The 15,815-nt window shown below is 36.3% G+C and overlaps 4 protein-coding genes across 6 annotated transcripts in view; 3 read left to right on the top strand and 1 right to left on the bottom strand.

Annotated features, from left to right (window-relative positions):
* The window catches only part of Pdk (pyruvate dehydrogenase kinase), a 43,078-nt gene extending 39,675 nt beyond the window's left edge, over positions 1 to 3,403 (bottom strand). The window contains exon 1 of the mRNA XM_028300835.1: positions 3,101 to 3,403. Within this exon, the coding sequence (XP_028156636.1) occupies positions 3,101 to 3,203 (103 nt within the window). The 5' untranslated portion in view covers positions 3,204 to 3,403. The remainder of the gene's footprint in view (positions 1 to 3,100) is intronic.
* A 132-nt stretch (positions 3,404 to 3,535) lies between these two features.
* On the top strand, positions 3,536 to 7,945 carry LOC114350165 (putative gamma-glutamylcyclotransferase CG2811). Of its 3 annotated transcripts, none has more exons than XM_028300840.1 (5): positions 3,536 to 3,705; positions 4,348 to 4,543; positions 5,138 to 5,246; positions 6,678 to 6,809; positions 7,705 to 7,945. In XM_028300840.1, exons 1-5 carry the CDS (start codon positions 3,634 to 3,636, stop codon positions 7,754 to 7,756), a joined length of 561 nt encoding a protein of 186 aa, XP_028156641.1. In that variant the 5' UTR covers positions 3,536 to 3,633; the 3' UTR covers positions 7,757 to 7,945. The 3 variants fall into 3 exon arrangements, with proteins under 3 accessions (XP_028156641.1, XP_028156639.1, XP_028156640.1); XM_028300838.1 differs by having other exon boundaries at positions 3,639 to 3,890; XM_028300839.1 differs by having other exon boundaries at positions 3,639 to 3,890; positions 7,494 to 7,945.
* Positions 7,946 to 8,026: 81 nt separating this feature from the next.
* LOC114350164 (G patch domain-containing protein 4) lies at positions 8,027 to 10,077 on the top strand. Its single transcript, XM_028300836.1, has 4 exons — positions 8,027 to 8,385; positions 8,467 to 8,618; positions 8,877 to 9,160; positions 9,479 to 10,077. The coding sequence occupies exons 1-4, from the start codon at positions 8,340 to 8,342 to the stop codon at positions 9,984 to 9,986; spliced, it is 990 nt and encodes a 329-aa protein (XP_028156637.1). The 5' UTR covers positions 8,027 to 8,339; the 3' UTR covers positions 9,987 to 10,077.
* A 1,079-nt stretch (positions 10,078 to 11,156) lies between these two features.
* ND-B17.2 (NADH dehydrogenase (ubiquinone) B17.2 subunit) lies at positions 11,157 to 14,405 on the top strand. Its single transcript, XM_028300909.1, has 4 exons — positions 11,157 to 11,326; positions 11,728 to 11,869; positions 12,736 to 12,792; positions 14,179 to 14,405. The coding sequence occupies exons 1-4, from the start codon at positions 11,226 to 11,228 to the stop codon at positions 14,308 to 14,310; spliced, it is 432 nt and encodes a 143-aa protein (XP_028156710.1). The 5' UTR covers positions 11,157 to 11,225; the 3' UTR covers positions 14,311 to 14,405.
* Positions 14,406 to 15,815: the final 1,410 nt, after the last annotated feature.

The following is a 15,815-nucleotide window of genomic DNA, read 5'->3' as shown; positions in this document are numbered from 1 at the left end:
CGTGATACGCATGACACATACAGGATTACGGACGTACTTGCATTATTGCAATATTGTAGAACTTGTTAGACCGGTTGAGAAGATATTGTTACGTTGCAGATGTGTTACGTGAAGTTTTGTATCGTGTTTCACGTTAGATACATCTAGTTATTTACTCTTTATTAGAAAACTAGCTGACCCGGCGAACTTTGTTCCGCCTTAATGGCAATAAATAAGCAGAATTTTTTTTATTTCAAACGGGATAAAAAGTATCCTATGTCCTTCTCCTGGCTCTAAACTACCTCCCTGACAATTTTCAGCTAAATTGGTTCAGCCGTTCTTGAGTTATAAGTGGAGTAACTAACACGACTTTCTTTTATATAATAGACTAGCTGACCCGGCGAACTTTGTTCCGCCTTAATGGCAATAAATAAGCAGACTTTTTTTTATTTCGAACGGGATAAAAAGTATCCTATGTCCTTCTCCTGGCTCTAGGATGGAGGTACCCTGACAATTTTCAGCTAAATCGGTTCAGCCGTTCTTGAGTTATAAGCGAAGTAACTTTTTTTTTTTTTTTTATGTATTTTCTGCTCTATGGCAATCTGTTCGAAAACAATAAGCCACTTGTTTGGCTGGAGCTACATGTCCTGAGTTTTATGTTGTCTTCGAGAGCCAATCAATTGCTGAACTTTTTCCAGCAAACTCTCTTCCTGGCTCAGTCTACAAATCTTTGGGCGAGACTGGGAATGCCTTGTCTTTTCAGTCGATTGTACTGTAGTCCACCTTCTCCACTTAAGGCCTGTGCGAGTTCGTTTGCATGAGTTTCCAGTTTCTCCTGGTATTTCAGGCTTGCCTGTACTATTTCCTCACGAACAGTGTTCATGCCTAGGTCAAGATACATGTACTTGTTGCTAATACATTGGGGTACGCCGAGCATGGTTCTAAGTGCTTTACTTTGAAATCTCTCCAGTATGTCGATGTTACTCTTGCTAGCTGTTCCCCATAACTGTATCCCGTAAGTCCAGATAGGTTTCAAAGTTGCTTTGTATACCAAGACCTTGCTGGTGCTGTTCAGTTGCGAGCTTCGTCCGATCAACCAGTTAAGACCACGAAGTTTTCCATCTAGTTGTTTTCTTTTAGCCCAGATGTGCTTCTGCCATGTGAGCCTTCTATCCAGGTGCATTCCCAGGTATTTTGCATTATCTGTCTGAGGTATTTCGTTGTTATTTAGATTGACCGGAGGACAAGTGTCTCTCCTAAGGGTAAAGGTCACATGAGCAGATGAATTGTAGAATTAACGTTCAGAATTACCGGAGTGTGATTCGAGGTAAGATCGGTACAGGACTCAATTGTTATGTAGTTACCATCCAAGTTTTTTGTTATGAAAAAGTCCAGCATGTCAGGTATTCTACATCTATCAGTAGGCCAGTAAGTGGGTTCTCCTCCAGACCAGTAATCCAGTTTCATGTCTTGTGTTACTATGTGAAGTTGCCGTCCCCTTGAAGTAGTCAACCTGGAGCCCCAGTTCAGATGTTTTGCATTCCAGTCGCCAGCACTTACAAATCTTGTACCAAGAGTAGTGAAGTAATCTTTGAAATCTTGAACTGAGACTGTATGTCTGGGGGGACAGTAGACAGCAGAGAATACTGTCTCATTGTGTTTTTCAAGGACAACTATGGTTGTGGCCTGAATTTTCTCTGTGCGGTATTCTTCCATCAGATAGTGTTTGATATTATTTTTAATGATAACTGCACTTCCTCCGTGACTGTTTCCGGAGGGATGGTTTGTAGTATAGATTTTGTAGTAGTTAAAAGCGATGTGAGACTTAGATGTGAGTCTAGTTATAAGCGAAGTAACTAACACGACTTTCTTTTATATATATAGATAGTGACAATCACAAGAGATACAGAGTTAAAATGATGCAATTTTGGTTTTATCGATAGAAAATGATCTTTTCCAGACAATCCTGTACAGATTTATGATATTTTTTTATTAAATAGACAGAAAATTACATTTGTGATAGATAGATCATCTCTTACACCATGTTATTGAACAAATAAATATTTTCATTGAAAGAATTAAGTTGCTTTTTTGTTGGAAGTTAGATTTTAGCTATTAGAAACTAATTAAATTAATTGAAATGAGTGTTATTATTTCAAATCATGATGCAATGATTAGAAAATTGAAAACATTTCAAAAGATCTTAAGGCTTGAGAAAATCCTGGAAAACAACATCGGGTAAGCTAATATTTAATAACTACTGAAAATAGGAACTTTTTGTAGAATTTAATTAATATGTTGTCTTTTAATTAGTTGTGCCAACTTTGGATCAGCAAAAAACAATGTTTTTTGATTCTTATGCCAAAAATTAATTTCCAAACTAAATTCCCATATGGTGTGTTGTTTCAAAAATTACAGTTGAAACAGTTGCGTGTGTAAAACAAGCTGTATAAACATTATCAAGTCAAATCAATTCAATGACCCAATTTGAACAATGTGTACACAAATGCATTCAAGTCAGTAGTATGTCACTCAGTACCAGTACACTAAAACAACATTTTATTTATTGTCTTTACTAATGCCCGTTATAATTTTGTTACAAAACCTTACAATAAATTAGTTAAAATCATTTTTATTTAAAGTGTCTTTTAAAATAATTTTTTGAATCTCTTATTTAAAATAAACACATTAGAGAAACTCATAACTGTAATTCTATAGTGCAACCTAGGGTTATGTGATAGAAAACCATTTAATTTTGCAAATGTAAGTTAAAGCAAAAACTAGTACAACAAGGATACTATTTTATTGTGTGCCGATAGCAACGTTTTAAAAGGCGTAATTAAATATTTAACGTCATGTATACGCACGACTGAAGTAAAGTTACATCTTTGTTGTTTTTTCCAATATGAGTACATGTTTCTAGAAAACTCCGGCTAAAATTATAAGCAACATTTAAGGCAGCTGCTTAGTAGGTATATAGCAAAAAACTGTAATTATGTGATAGAAGACCACAAAAACAATAATTTTCAATGACCGACGACCTTGAAAATGACCTGTATTTTGCGCCATAAAAACACATCTTAATTATAACTTAGCATAAATAAAATAAGTAGAAACTTACCAAAATCTATAAACTGCTTTATAGAGAGCGGCGAAGGATTAAATTGGGAATAAAAGTCCAGCATTTTGGTCACATTGCTGAAAATGGCCCCTGCCAACCTCATTTTGGAATAAATTGCAGAAAATCGCGGAAACTACTTATATAAAATTAAATTTTGTATGTGTAATCAACACAAATTCACAGTTCGATTACGAAACACATCTCTGCTTGATAAAACCACAAAATAAACTAGATTTTTGCGACGCGCCGGCAAAAACCTCCTTCCACTTGCAGAAATAGCAACTGACTGATTTGTTTTTTAATTTCATTCACGGTCACAGCAACATAGATAGACAGTAGACGTTGGAAGGAGTTGGAACGTTTGTCGTCACAAAATACGTCACAAAAAGTAAATAAAACCGGATGCGTATAACGAAACGTATTTTGGAAAAAATAATTTGACGTTCATTTGACACTTTCCCTATTGTTTCCGGCGCAGAATTTGAAAATTTCGAATATTTTGTTTTGAAAAATGCGTGATTATTTTTAGATTCATGATAAAAATTTCAAGACTTTTCATCAACGAAAGAAGAATATTTTCCTTTAACCTAATTAGAAACGTAAACGTAAGTTCAATGCCCTATTATCACTCTTTCTTTGTACATAGATAACTATTTGCTAAAGTATTTTAGTTCCATCGAAAATGTCATTTCCTTCACTGGGCTTGTTTTTTGGTAGTTTAGTTTTTACTTTGTTTGCTTATTTTAGCCTAAGTTTAAATAATCAAGATCAAGGTGACCATTTCACAAAGGTGCGTATGCTTGGTTTAATTCTTTTCCAGTTCAACCAACTGTTTTCCAATAAAATTCCATTTCAAGTATACTTTTCTTTGTGTACCAACCTATAATAACAAACTATTCTATCCAATTTCTAAAAGCTACATTACAAATTATATTATACATGTATTTTATACTCGGTTCAATCATCATCACATCACAATATTTCATTGTCTTACTTTGAAGCTTTGAACTTCTAATTTCTTTTATTTGTCAGTTTTGTGTGGTATACACTAAAGCTGAGTTGCACCACCTAACTTTAACTGTAACTATAACGATAACCGGTGCTTTTTGTATGGAGTTTGACAGATTTTTGATGTTTGCTAAAGTTAAAGTAAGATGGTGCAACCCATTCTAAGTAAAGAGTTATAAAATTATCTAAACTATGGCAAATGTTAAATACCCAAAAAAAGTTCTTTCTTTAAATTCCAGATGAACCACAAAGTGTTTGTATACGGAACACTGAAACGCAACGAGCCCAACCACCACTGGCTTGCGAACCGTGAGAACGGCTACGGCAAGTATGTAGCGGACGGAGTGACCAAAACCAAGTATCCGTTGATCATTGCAACTCGGTACAACATTCCGTTCCTGCTGTATAGCCCTGGAGATGGGCACAATGTCCGAGGTACCTATTTATGTGTTTATACTTTTTGATTGTTTTATTTGCATCTTTGCATGAAAGTTTAGCTATTTAGTACCTAAACATATAATGATGTTGGCTTAGTGGTGACAAAATAACATGATCCTCATATCTTATTATTGTACATTATCTTGATAACTTGATATTTATCTTATTTTTATGGTATTATGATATAAAAAGTTATTTTTGAAATGTAATTTTTATATCCTTGACTGGCATGTTAAAAACTAGTGAGCTTCTTGTTACTGTACTTATTTTGTTTTTTTATTTTCAAAGGCTAAAAATAGAATTTTCATACAAAAAATAAATAAAAATTAAATAGTGTTGTTTGTAAGTAATGAAATGGCATAAATATCACATGAAATATCAAGTGACATTTTATGTAGATCATTGTGTTATATTCTTCATTAAATTAAAACTATCGACGAGTATTGCCAAGAACAAAAAAGAAGAAGAAGAAATTAAAACTATTTTAATTAATTCTATCGCATTAGGTTTTAAGTACCTGTAAAGATAGTGTAAATGTGTGTGGAAATAAATAAATAACCTTTAAACATTTACTTTATTTTTACTTTATAGGAGAAATCTACCAAGTAGATGATGACATGCTTAGCAAGTTGGATATTTTGGAAGATCATCCTTCGTACTACGTTAGAGAACTAGATGATATCACTGTGGTGGGGAAAGGGTGAGTTTTATTGTATTTTTAACCGACTTAAAAAAAAGGAGAAAGTTCTCAATTCGAGTTATTCAGTTACGAGGGCTGCACTAAAAGTATCGGGAATGGAATATTTCCACTGTTCCAGTCATATTAAAATGTATTTAATTGCAAACTCCAGGGTTTTAAAAATCAGATACCATTTATTTATTTAAAAAAAGAATCTCGGTCGTATCACAAGGTCTTGTCAAACTTGTTTAGTCGTTGAGAAAATGGAATCGACTCGAGAAAATTCAAGAGCGATGATTTATTATGACTTTTGAAGTGGTTTAACACAAAAACAGTGAGTTGACCGGATGATTTCTGCATTTGGTAATGAAGCCCTATCCAAAACCACAATTTATCGCTGGTTTCCTGAATTTCAATGTGGACGTGTCAAGCTCAGTGATGATCCCCGTCAAGGTCGTCCAAAAACTGCAGTCACCTAAGAAAACGTTGATGCTGTGCGTAAGCTGATTGAAGAAGATCGACATGTGATATACCGCGAAATTCAGGCAACTTTAGACATTGGCATGAGTCAAATACAAATAATCTTGCATGAACAATTAGGTGTAAAAAAGTTGTTTTCCCGATGGATACCGCATTCGCTCTGTGAAGAGCAAAAAGCGGCTCGCGTTACTTGGTGCGTCAGAACTCTCGGGAGATTACATGCAGGATCCTCAAATGCTGTATACAACATCGTATCAGGTGACGAATCATGGATATACGCGTACGAACCCGAAACAAAAAACCAGTCACGAGTTTGGGTGTTCGAAAATGAATTAAAGCCAACAAAAATTGTTCGTTCACGGAGTGTTGCAAAAAAAATGGTGGCCACGTTTGTCTCCAAAACCGGCCATGTTGCGACTATTCCTCTTGGGGGACAAAGAACGGTTAATGCAGATTAGTATGCTAGCATTTGTTTGCCACAGGTCGTTTCTGAACTCCGTAAAGAGAACTGCAACCGCCGCATCATCCTCCATCACGACAATGCGAGTTCTCACACCGCGCACTGAACAAAAGAGTTTTTAGAGCAAGAAAACATAGAATTATTAGTCCATCCGCCGTACAGCCCCGACCTAAGCCCTAATGATTTCTATACTTTCCCTAAAATAAAGAATAAATTGCGTGGTCAGAGATTTTCATCACCTGAAGAAGCTGTGGAAGCCTACAAAACGGCCATTTTGGAGACCCAAACTTCCGAATGCAATGGTTGCTTCAATGATTGGTTTCGTGTATGGAAAAATGTGTCAAATTTTGCGGAGAATACTTTAAAAAGCAATAAATACATTTTTAAATAGTAATGTTGTTTCACTTCCTTGATTCCCGAAATTTTCAGTGCCGCCCTCGTATTATAATATGATGAAGACATATTAAACAGTTTTTTTTTACTTTACAACATTAAAAAAAAAACCTTTTCAGTGAGGTTCCCGAAGTGAAAGAGATGAAATGCTGGGTGTATTTCCTGAAAAAGTTCAAGCAAGACCTGATGACGCGGCCTCTTCTGGAGGTGTACTCGTCGAGAGGCGGTCACGGGCTGCCCTACATGGAAAGGTCCAAAAGAGATCCTAATTACGATTATAAGCCCGAGGTTATGACTAAGTAACTCTGCCCGAAGCTATTCTCTGCGTAAAAAATTGCAAAGATTAGCTTAATGAAAAATCTTCCAGGATTTTTCAACCGACTTCAAAAAAGGAGGAGGTTCTCAATTCGACCCGTATTTTTTTTTTTCTATGTTTGTTACGCGATAACTCCGCCAATTATGAACCGATTTGAACAAATCTTTTTTCGGCGTATAGGTAATACCTCAAGGGTGGTCCCATTTAAATTTAATAATAGAAAAAACAACCCCCAAGGGTGGAAAATTGGGGATGAACTTTTTTATACGCAATATCTCCGCCGATTATAAATCAATTTGAACGATTATTTTTTTGTTGAATAGGTATTATCAAAAGGGTGGTTTCATGCGAATTTGAAGAAAATATTTCACCCCCAAGGGTGGAAAATTGGGGATGAACTTTTTTATACGCAATATTTTTAATTTTTAGTTTTTTTTTTGTGTTCACGCATTTGAAGTCGGTTTTATTTTTTTTTAAAGTTATTCACTATTTAATCAAAAGTAGAAATACTTTTGTATTTTGATCTGATTTTATAATGTTTTCTTGTTCTAATAAGACATAGAAGAACTCAAATTAATATTAAGTCACAATTTTTAACTTGCTTTTTCCAACATTTCAGATTATCGAAAAAGACTAACTCTGATGAATTTATGTCCATTGTGCGATGAAAAGAAAAGAAGGAAACTAAAATACTACTTTTCTTAAATTATTGTATTTTGAAATAACGGTGTACTTTGTCCTTTTTGTTACGATAAATATGTAAACTTCCAAGTTAAAGCTGCGCAGGGAGGTTAGTATGTTTCTAAATCTTTCTTTTTCTTTTTTTACAGCAACAATGAGTCTACTATAGATGATCTGGATGATGTATTCCCAAAAAAATAAGACTTGATTTTATTTACTTAAAAAATTTAATCATGTTTCTATATTTCACTCATTTATTGTTCCTTTTAATTACGTAGTATGTGTATGTACCTTAAGAATAGTATTAGATTGTCTCAAAATACCTATAACTTTATTAAATTGTCAATTATTAATCCTTGTAATTTGTTAGTTAAATATACAACTGAAAAAATTATTGTATTTTTATTTGTTCTTTTAATTGAATCTTGTTTATAGAAAAATACGAAATATCATTAAAATCCACTGAGTAATGGCTCTATAAGGAATGCGCAAGTTCACACAGTGGGCTAAGGAAAGATTATATACTACGTTACTAATAACGTGATCCACATGAAAATCATGTGATTCATATTACACACTAGGTAGAGGTAGGCATTGGGTGATATGTGATTGTGAACTACCATCATCACTATAACTGTCAGTGTCAAGTCAACCAAGTGTCATAATTTGACATATCAACAAAAACCATGTGGTTGTTGTTCAGGTTATTTTTAAAGTAATTAATTATAATAATAATAGCTAAAATCAATTAATTTATTGTTTGAGGAACGAAGAAAAACAAAAAATGAATTTTGCAAGGAAACAGTTGGAAAAATATGGCTGGACCGATGGTAAATACCACAGTGTTTCGTAAAATTTTGTGTGCTACTTCTTACGAAGTTTTTCTTGATAAATCTAGTGTTTTGTCCCAGGTAAAGGGCTGGGGAAGCACGAGAATGGTATATCCGAAGCTCTAAAGCCCAAATTGAAGCGCAGCGTGGCTGGAATAGGCCACGATGCGGCGTCTGACTTCACTGAACATTGGTGGACGAAGTTGTATGACAAGGCAGCTGGGAACGTCGAGGTAAGGTTCTACAACTTTTTACAGAAGTGAGAATTTAATAGTTACTGTCATTGTCTTCTGAATGAAAATGCTGAATTATTGATTTGATTGAACCTACTTATCTACTTTATTCCACTTCTGTACTAAAGCCATCCTTGTAAGCCACTGAGCCCTATTCTAGGCTTTTATGTTCCAATTATTATTAATGTTAAGAAGTAATATTTATTCTGTTCTAACAGAAACTTAGCTTTGTACTAACATTAAAATATAAAATTTCAGGTTGAAGAAAAAAACGGCAAAACGAAAAAAATAAAAACAAAAGAAGACGAGTTTGAGATCACAAACAGCACATGGAAACTAAAAAAGAAGAAAAAGCAATCGGACACAGAAGAAGAACAGTACAAAGATTACTTTGTAAGAAAAGCTGTGCTGTCTGGCGGAGGTAGTACCGTAAGGAATGTGAATGATTCAGAGTCCGAAGACGAGACAGCAGTTACGAAAGATGTGTTCAAGATGACGGATGAGGAGCTATTTGCTGCTTGTGAAGGAAGAACTGCACATAAGTATGTTTACCTTTCTTATTTATTAAAAAATTAATTGCACATAACATGACAGTACAAAAGGTAAATTAATGCCATAGCACAGTAGAGCATTGTCTACCAGTTAACCTTTAGGCCAAATAGAGAATTGTGGTCAAATACCTGCCTTGTTATACAAAAATTAAGGATTGCACTAAGTCTGACATCTAAGGAGCTCAATGGCAAAATTACAATAAAGAGGCAGTAGTATAATATTTATTTGCTAAAAATAATGACCACACATCAAAAATTAAGGGCTATGTTAATCAGAACATTTTTACTAATAAATTAATCCTTTTACAGGGGTGCAAGACATGGGCTCAAAGCTACAGGGAAATTGGCCAGAATAGCCCAGCAAGAACAGATTTTACTGACTCAACCTCAATACACTGGATACTCTCATGCTAAAAAACTAAAGAAAAACAATGAAGTACAAGATAATGAAGAATCAAACCCAAATCCCGATGTAGATAGTAGTATTGAAGCAAAAAAGAAGAAGAAAAGAAAAAGAAAATTAAATAACAGTGACAATAAAAATTGTGATGAAAATGCACAAGTTGAATATTCCTCATCTCCTTTGCCAGAGGATGACGAAAAAAGCAAGCAAGATAATGTTGCCAGTGATAAAAATGAGGATGAGATTAGTACAAGTGCGAATTCAGTTGAAGATATTGTTGAAGTTAAGAGGAAAAAGAAAAAATCGAAGAACTTAGCCAATGATACGAATACGAACGAACAAGAAATTGTTGATGATAGTGAAGAGACCCCAATTCGTAAAAGGAAAAAGAAGAAAAAAAATGCTTCAGAATAAGTCAATTATTTGAAAATCTATTGATTAGTTAAAATAATAGTGACAAAATATACATTTGATATCCTATTATTTGTATTTTATTCACACAAAAGTCAAATAAAGGTAACTATACAGGGTGTTAGGTAAATGGGTATATGAGCCGACACTAGCCCATGTTAACATGGGCATATAAATGGTATAGCCTGACCAGGAACATAAAAACCCTCGCCATGTTGCGGAAAATTAATGGTACTAATTTCTTTTAATGGCAACAGTAACTGAAAACTTCATTGACATGTCACCTTGCATGTCAGTCTATTGCTGTCAAAGTGTAAACAAACTTTATTTTAAATGTGCGCAATTGATTTTGTGAATTAAATTGCTAAAATCTTTTTATAGTCGTGAAAGAAAAGTGGTTCACAATGTGTTAAAGTATTTGTCGAAGAGAAATACTATGGGTTCGGACAATATTTTCATTGAATAATGTTTCCGACAAAGGTTGTCAAATTGACTGACATGTTTATCGTATAGTACAGTCAACTATGAAAATTAGCTGTGGTTTGTTTCAACTACCTATTTTAAAGTTTTTTGTCACTTTGTAAGTATTGAATTTTATGGAATTGGGAAAGAAGTACCGAGTTTGAAGCGTTCATGAGCAGACATTGTAGTTGAATATTCAAGTTCAGAATTTGATTATTGATGAATAATAATAAAATCCTACTTGCTCGATTGATGGTTTCATTTAATTTATTTAAACCAGTTTACCTTTAATATAATATGTTTTTGTTAATTTATGAAAATATTAAATTAGCCTATAATCCTGAATCCTGATACATAAAGTTAGCCTATTAATTTAATACAGGTACGACTGTACCCAGTGTTGCACTATCAAATGCAATTGAAGCGCCCCTATGCCAGGGTTTTTATGTTCCTGGTCAGGCTATATGGTGAAGTCAAAAAATTGATATCTTCATTTCAATTATTTTAATTTTCATACAAATCGAATTTTATAAAATTTATTTTGTATGAAAATAAAAAAAAATAAAATGATGATATCAAATTTCTGACCACTGTAAATCTGAGTGGAATAGGGAATAGACCACAGTCCTTCTGGCGCAGTCGGGTAAAAATATTGAGATTTTTTTTCTTTAGTAGAAATTTATTTTCTTTGATCTGGTATCATTACTTTTGTCAATGTCAAAATTATTGTCATTTTGACATTGACAGTAATATTTTTGTCGATTTTGTAAAATCGCAAAAATGTCCGTGGGCAAATTTTTAGCTTTAGACAAGTTAGGAAACTTCTTCAATATATTACGCCAAAATGGAGGGATCCGAGGGGTCTTGTTCAAACTCTACAGGTAATACGATACAACATTATTATGTAATTTCTTTGCAGGTTATGTTTTGAATGTTAAGATTTTATTTTTTCTCTTTCTCCTGCTACTATCAACAATTCAAACTATATTTAGTAAATTTCTAACAATTAAACTATCTACATGAAAGAAAAAAGTAGCCTGAGATGTTCGGTAGACCGATTTTTGACTAAAATATGTTTGTAGTCCAAACAATAGTTCTACATATTTACCTATCTCTGCAAATCAAAGATACAATAAACAGACACTTTTTCTATTTAAAACAATAGAAACGGTTAGTCCTGCTTCCTAATTGTGCTTTTAACATCACAAAATGCAATTGAGTGTAATAGAAACATACTATTTGGTCAGGGTTGTAGTTATCATACTTGTTTGGGTAATTCCAGACAAGACGAAGTGAAAGACGGTGTGCTGATCGGCGAGGACAAGCACGGCAACAAATACTTCGAGAACCCTCGCTTCTTCTACGGCAGGAACCGATGGGTGGAGTACAACGACAACTACCACATGAGCTACGATGCTAGCCAGGTAATAAATAATAAACTGTGTTATTCTCATTATTATGTTCACATTAAGAGCGCTTTCACATTTAGGCGATTTAGGAGCGCGAAAATCGCGCGGCAGACGCATTGCCGAAAATTTCATACTATGTGACAGCTGATGCCTCCCTTCACATAACAAAAACGCCGCTGCCGCGCTGCTGTCGCGCTTCTAACGCCCTAATGTGAAAGCGCTCTAAAAAGATTTAACCCCTCAGTTCACTTAGGAAAAACTTTTAATGACTTATTTTCTGTTAAGGTTGACTAGAAAAGTATGCCATATAACACTAAGTTCACCTGTAAAAAAAACTCATTTATTTTTGCAAATAGCAGCACTTTTACACATTTATTTATTTATTGAAAGACTTTATTGCACACACAACAATGTTCCGTACAAAAAGGCGAGCTTAATGCCATGAGCCATTCTCTACCAGCTGACCTTGAGCAAAACAGAGATATTGAGTAGGCGGTACATCCCAGTATTTTGTACTTTAATTGTTGTGTAATTTTTTAAATAAATAAAAAATATGTTATTGTTGTTGCTTATGTTCAAGTTGTATCTTCCTGCACATTTATGTACAATTTAATGCTGTTGAAACATTGTTAAACAAATAAATAAAATAAATAAATAAGTCTTTCTGTGAATAAATTATTTATTACTATTTATAAATCTTTTTAATTTTCTCTCATTAGTTCATGTTTTTTAACTACATCTTTCTGCACATGTATACCACTTAATACTGTTAAAATCATTGTTGAATAAATAAATTAAACTCTTGCTATAGGCATGTGGAAATCAAAATATTCAAGTTCTAAGTTAACTTTTCCATACTAATCGTATTTGAAACTTTACAGGTGCCCTCTGAATGGTATGGCTGGCTACACTACAAAACAGACCTGCCTCCACACCAGGTAAGATATTAAAACCATTCTACTATCTTTATCATCATTTTTCAGTCGTAAAGGCTTCCACAGACCAAACGCGGGGCAGTAGCAGCGCAGTTTGAATGCGGGCCCGCGCAAGTTGTAATACAAGAAACTCTTTGAAGTGTGTCACACCAAATTTGAACGCGGGCCCGCGCTCCAACCGCGCCGCACTGCAACTGCCGAACGACAAACGAGGCGGCGCGGGTGCGGGACAGAAGCGGCGCGAACGCGGGCCCGCGCTGTTGTGTTACTATGGCGGCCATATTAGCATGACACATCGGACGCAGGGCGGTAGCAGCGCGTTGAAAGCGGTTTTCGAATATTTAAATTTTTGAGAACCGCCCGCGTTGCAACTGCTTTGAAACTGCGCTGCTTTCATTGTGCCTCAACTGACCCGCATTGTTTCTGACCTGCGTTTGGTCTGTAGAAGCCTTTAGACGTCAATTGCTGCACATAGGCTTCCCCAAAGGCTGCGCATCCAGGCCCTTCCCGCGATCTTCACCAGATCGTCGGTCCATGGAGTGAAAGACCCGCCTAAACTACGGCTTCCTATCCATGGTCACCACTCTAGAACTGTTGAGCTCCAACAGCCATAATTTCTACGAGCAATGTGTCCTGTTCACTGTTACACTGTACTTACGTACCATTGTACGTTCGTTTTAGCCGATAGACGTCTATGGCTGGACAAAGACCTCCTCCAAGGATTTCCACAAAGACCGGTCCTGCGCCGCTCGCATCCAGGCACCTCCCGCGACCTTCACCAGATCGTCGGTCCACCTAGTGGGAGGCCTGTCCACGCTACGTCTTCCGGCTCGTGGCCGCCACTCAAGAACTTTCCTGCCCCAGCGGCCATCAGCTCTACGAGCTATGTGCCCCGCCCACTGCCACTTGATTTTAACGATTCTGCGGGCTATGTCAGTCACTCTGGTTCTCCTACGGATCTCCTCATTTCTGATTCGACCACGCAGGGAAACTCCGAGCATAGCCCGCTCCATTGTCCTTTGGGTGACCTTGAGCCTTCTTATGAGGCCCATAGTAAGCGACCACGTCTCAGATCCGTATACCATCACAGGCGACACTCACTGGTCAAAAACTTGACTTGAGACACTGCGGTATTTTGGACGTGAGAATATCATGAAGCTTCCCGAACACTGCCCAGTCGAGTAGGATTCGACAATTAACCGCTATACGTACCATACATAGAAGGAAATACAAACCGATGACGTCACTACATTGTCAAAACTCCACCACCAAAGTGCGGGATTCGAACCCGCGTTCCTCGGATCTCGAGTCCAATCCTTTCACCTTTGGACTGTTGTCGCTTCAACTCCAATCTCCATTGTCTAAGTATTCATTTATACTTCTTTCCAGGATCCCAGTCGCCCAAAGTACAAATGGATGATCGATGGAAACGAGAACCTGTCAGGCACCATGGGTCAATACACCCCATACACCACCACAAGGCCCAAAGTTGAGCCCTGGGTGCCTAAAAAGGCCCAGTAAGTGGTCCATAGATCCTGAAGAGAACAGCAAAAATATTCAACAAGATGTAAATTGACAGCCAGTTTTATTTCAATTAAATCATCCAGATACATTTACAGTGAAATATCAAGTTGATAAAATCGATGTTTAGTTTTAAGTAGAAAATGAATAAAGATATTTATGAAATGTTATTTGTTTGATTTTGAACAGCATAAAGGTCATAACACACTTATTAACCCAGAAATGGATCGACACCGTATCGCCGCAAGGCGAGGCGTTTACGTTACGGTGCGGATAATGCGTTGCAGTACGGAGTTTGGTACAAAGAATATTGACCGCCTCGAGTTGATATGGTTACGATCCGTTTCCGGATTAATAAGTGTGCTTCGTCCTTAAAGCATTGTTGTATTTCGGTAGTTAGAGGTAAGGTAGTCAGTTCCTCTGTGGTTGAGGATTCCGGGTGAAGCTCGCTTCCAACTTCGGCCTGATCATCACTCTCCATTGGGTGAGATGCGGGCCAAGAGCTTGCCCTTTGTGGTTCATCATCATCATTTCAGCCATAGGACGTCCACTGCTGAACATAGGCCTCCCCTAATGCTTTCCACGTTGATCGATTGGTAGCGGCCTGCGTCCAGCGCTTCCCTGCTACCTTTACGATGTCGTCGGTCCACCTTGTAGGTGGACGTCCCACGCTGCGTTTTCCGGTACGCGGCCTCCACTCCAGAACCTTGCTGCCCCATCGGCCGTCAGTTCTGCGTATTATGTGCCCTGCCCATTGCCACTTCAGCTTGCTAAACCTTTGTGGTTAAAACAAAATATTAAAAGTACGCGGGTCTTTCTTTCCGCGGTCGAATTAGTGCCAGTGCCCCAAGTAACATTTTACTCCATTTAAGAGTTCACATTTAGTTCCAATGTGTACTTAAAGCATTAGTACAGTTCACTCGTGATGTATAAGCTGTATTATTGCAATTAATTACACCTATACCTGTCTAAGGGACTTATAGGAGTGTAGACTAGTGTAGAGTTATACTTTTATACGATTGTTGGTGTTATAATACTCTAACAACTATCCTTTAGTCAGCCGTCTGACTAAGAGCATTATAGGAGGGTAGAGATACGGCAACCGCTGTTTAACGGCCTACTTGTACGATGTTATAGAGCTAGCATTTTAATAGAACACACGTGGTCATTTATAAAGCCAAAGGCTGTTATGTTTACTTGTTTTAGACTGTTATACAGCTAGTAGCTGTAGTAGGACTTGTTTGTGTTAATAAAATAACCTTTTTTTACTATCTGTACAAAAGTGTTTCAATGGTTCGCATGTGCACTGTAGGCTGTTAAAAGGACTATATGTGTTGTCCATTAACATCAATAGCAGTTTATTTGTCCACAAGTACTACTCTTATTTGCTTTAAGCTGAAAATGAATGTGAATGTGATATTCTATTACACTTTTCCCCAAGCCTGTTTTTAGTTGTATTTATGGTGGTTCTGTACATGATGCAGAGGAAAATATTATGCCTGAAC

The sequence above is a fragment of the Ostrinia furnacalis genome, unplaced genomic scaffold (assembly GCF_004193835.3).
Source record: "Ostrinia furnacalis isolate ACB-3 unplaced genomic scaffold, ASM419383v2 OfSCF0802, whole genome shotgun sequence".
NCBI classification, from domain to species: domain Eukaryota; kingdom Metazoa; phylum Arthropoda; class Insecta; order Lepidoptera; family Crambidae; genus Ostrinia; species Ostrinia furnacalis.
This window is presented reverse-complemented; position numbering and strand designations above follow the sequence as displayed.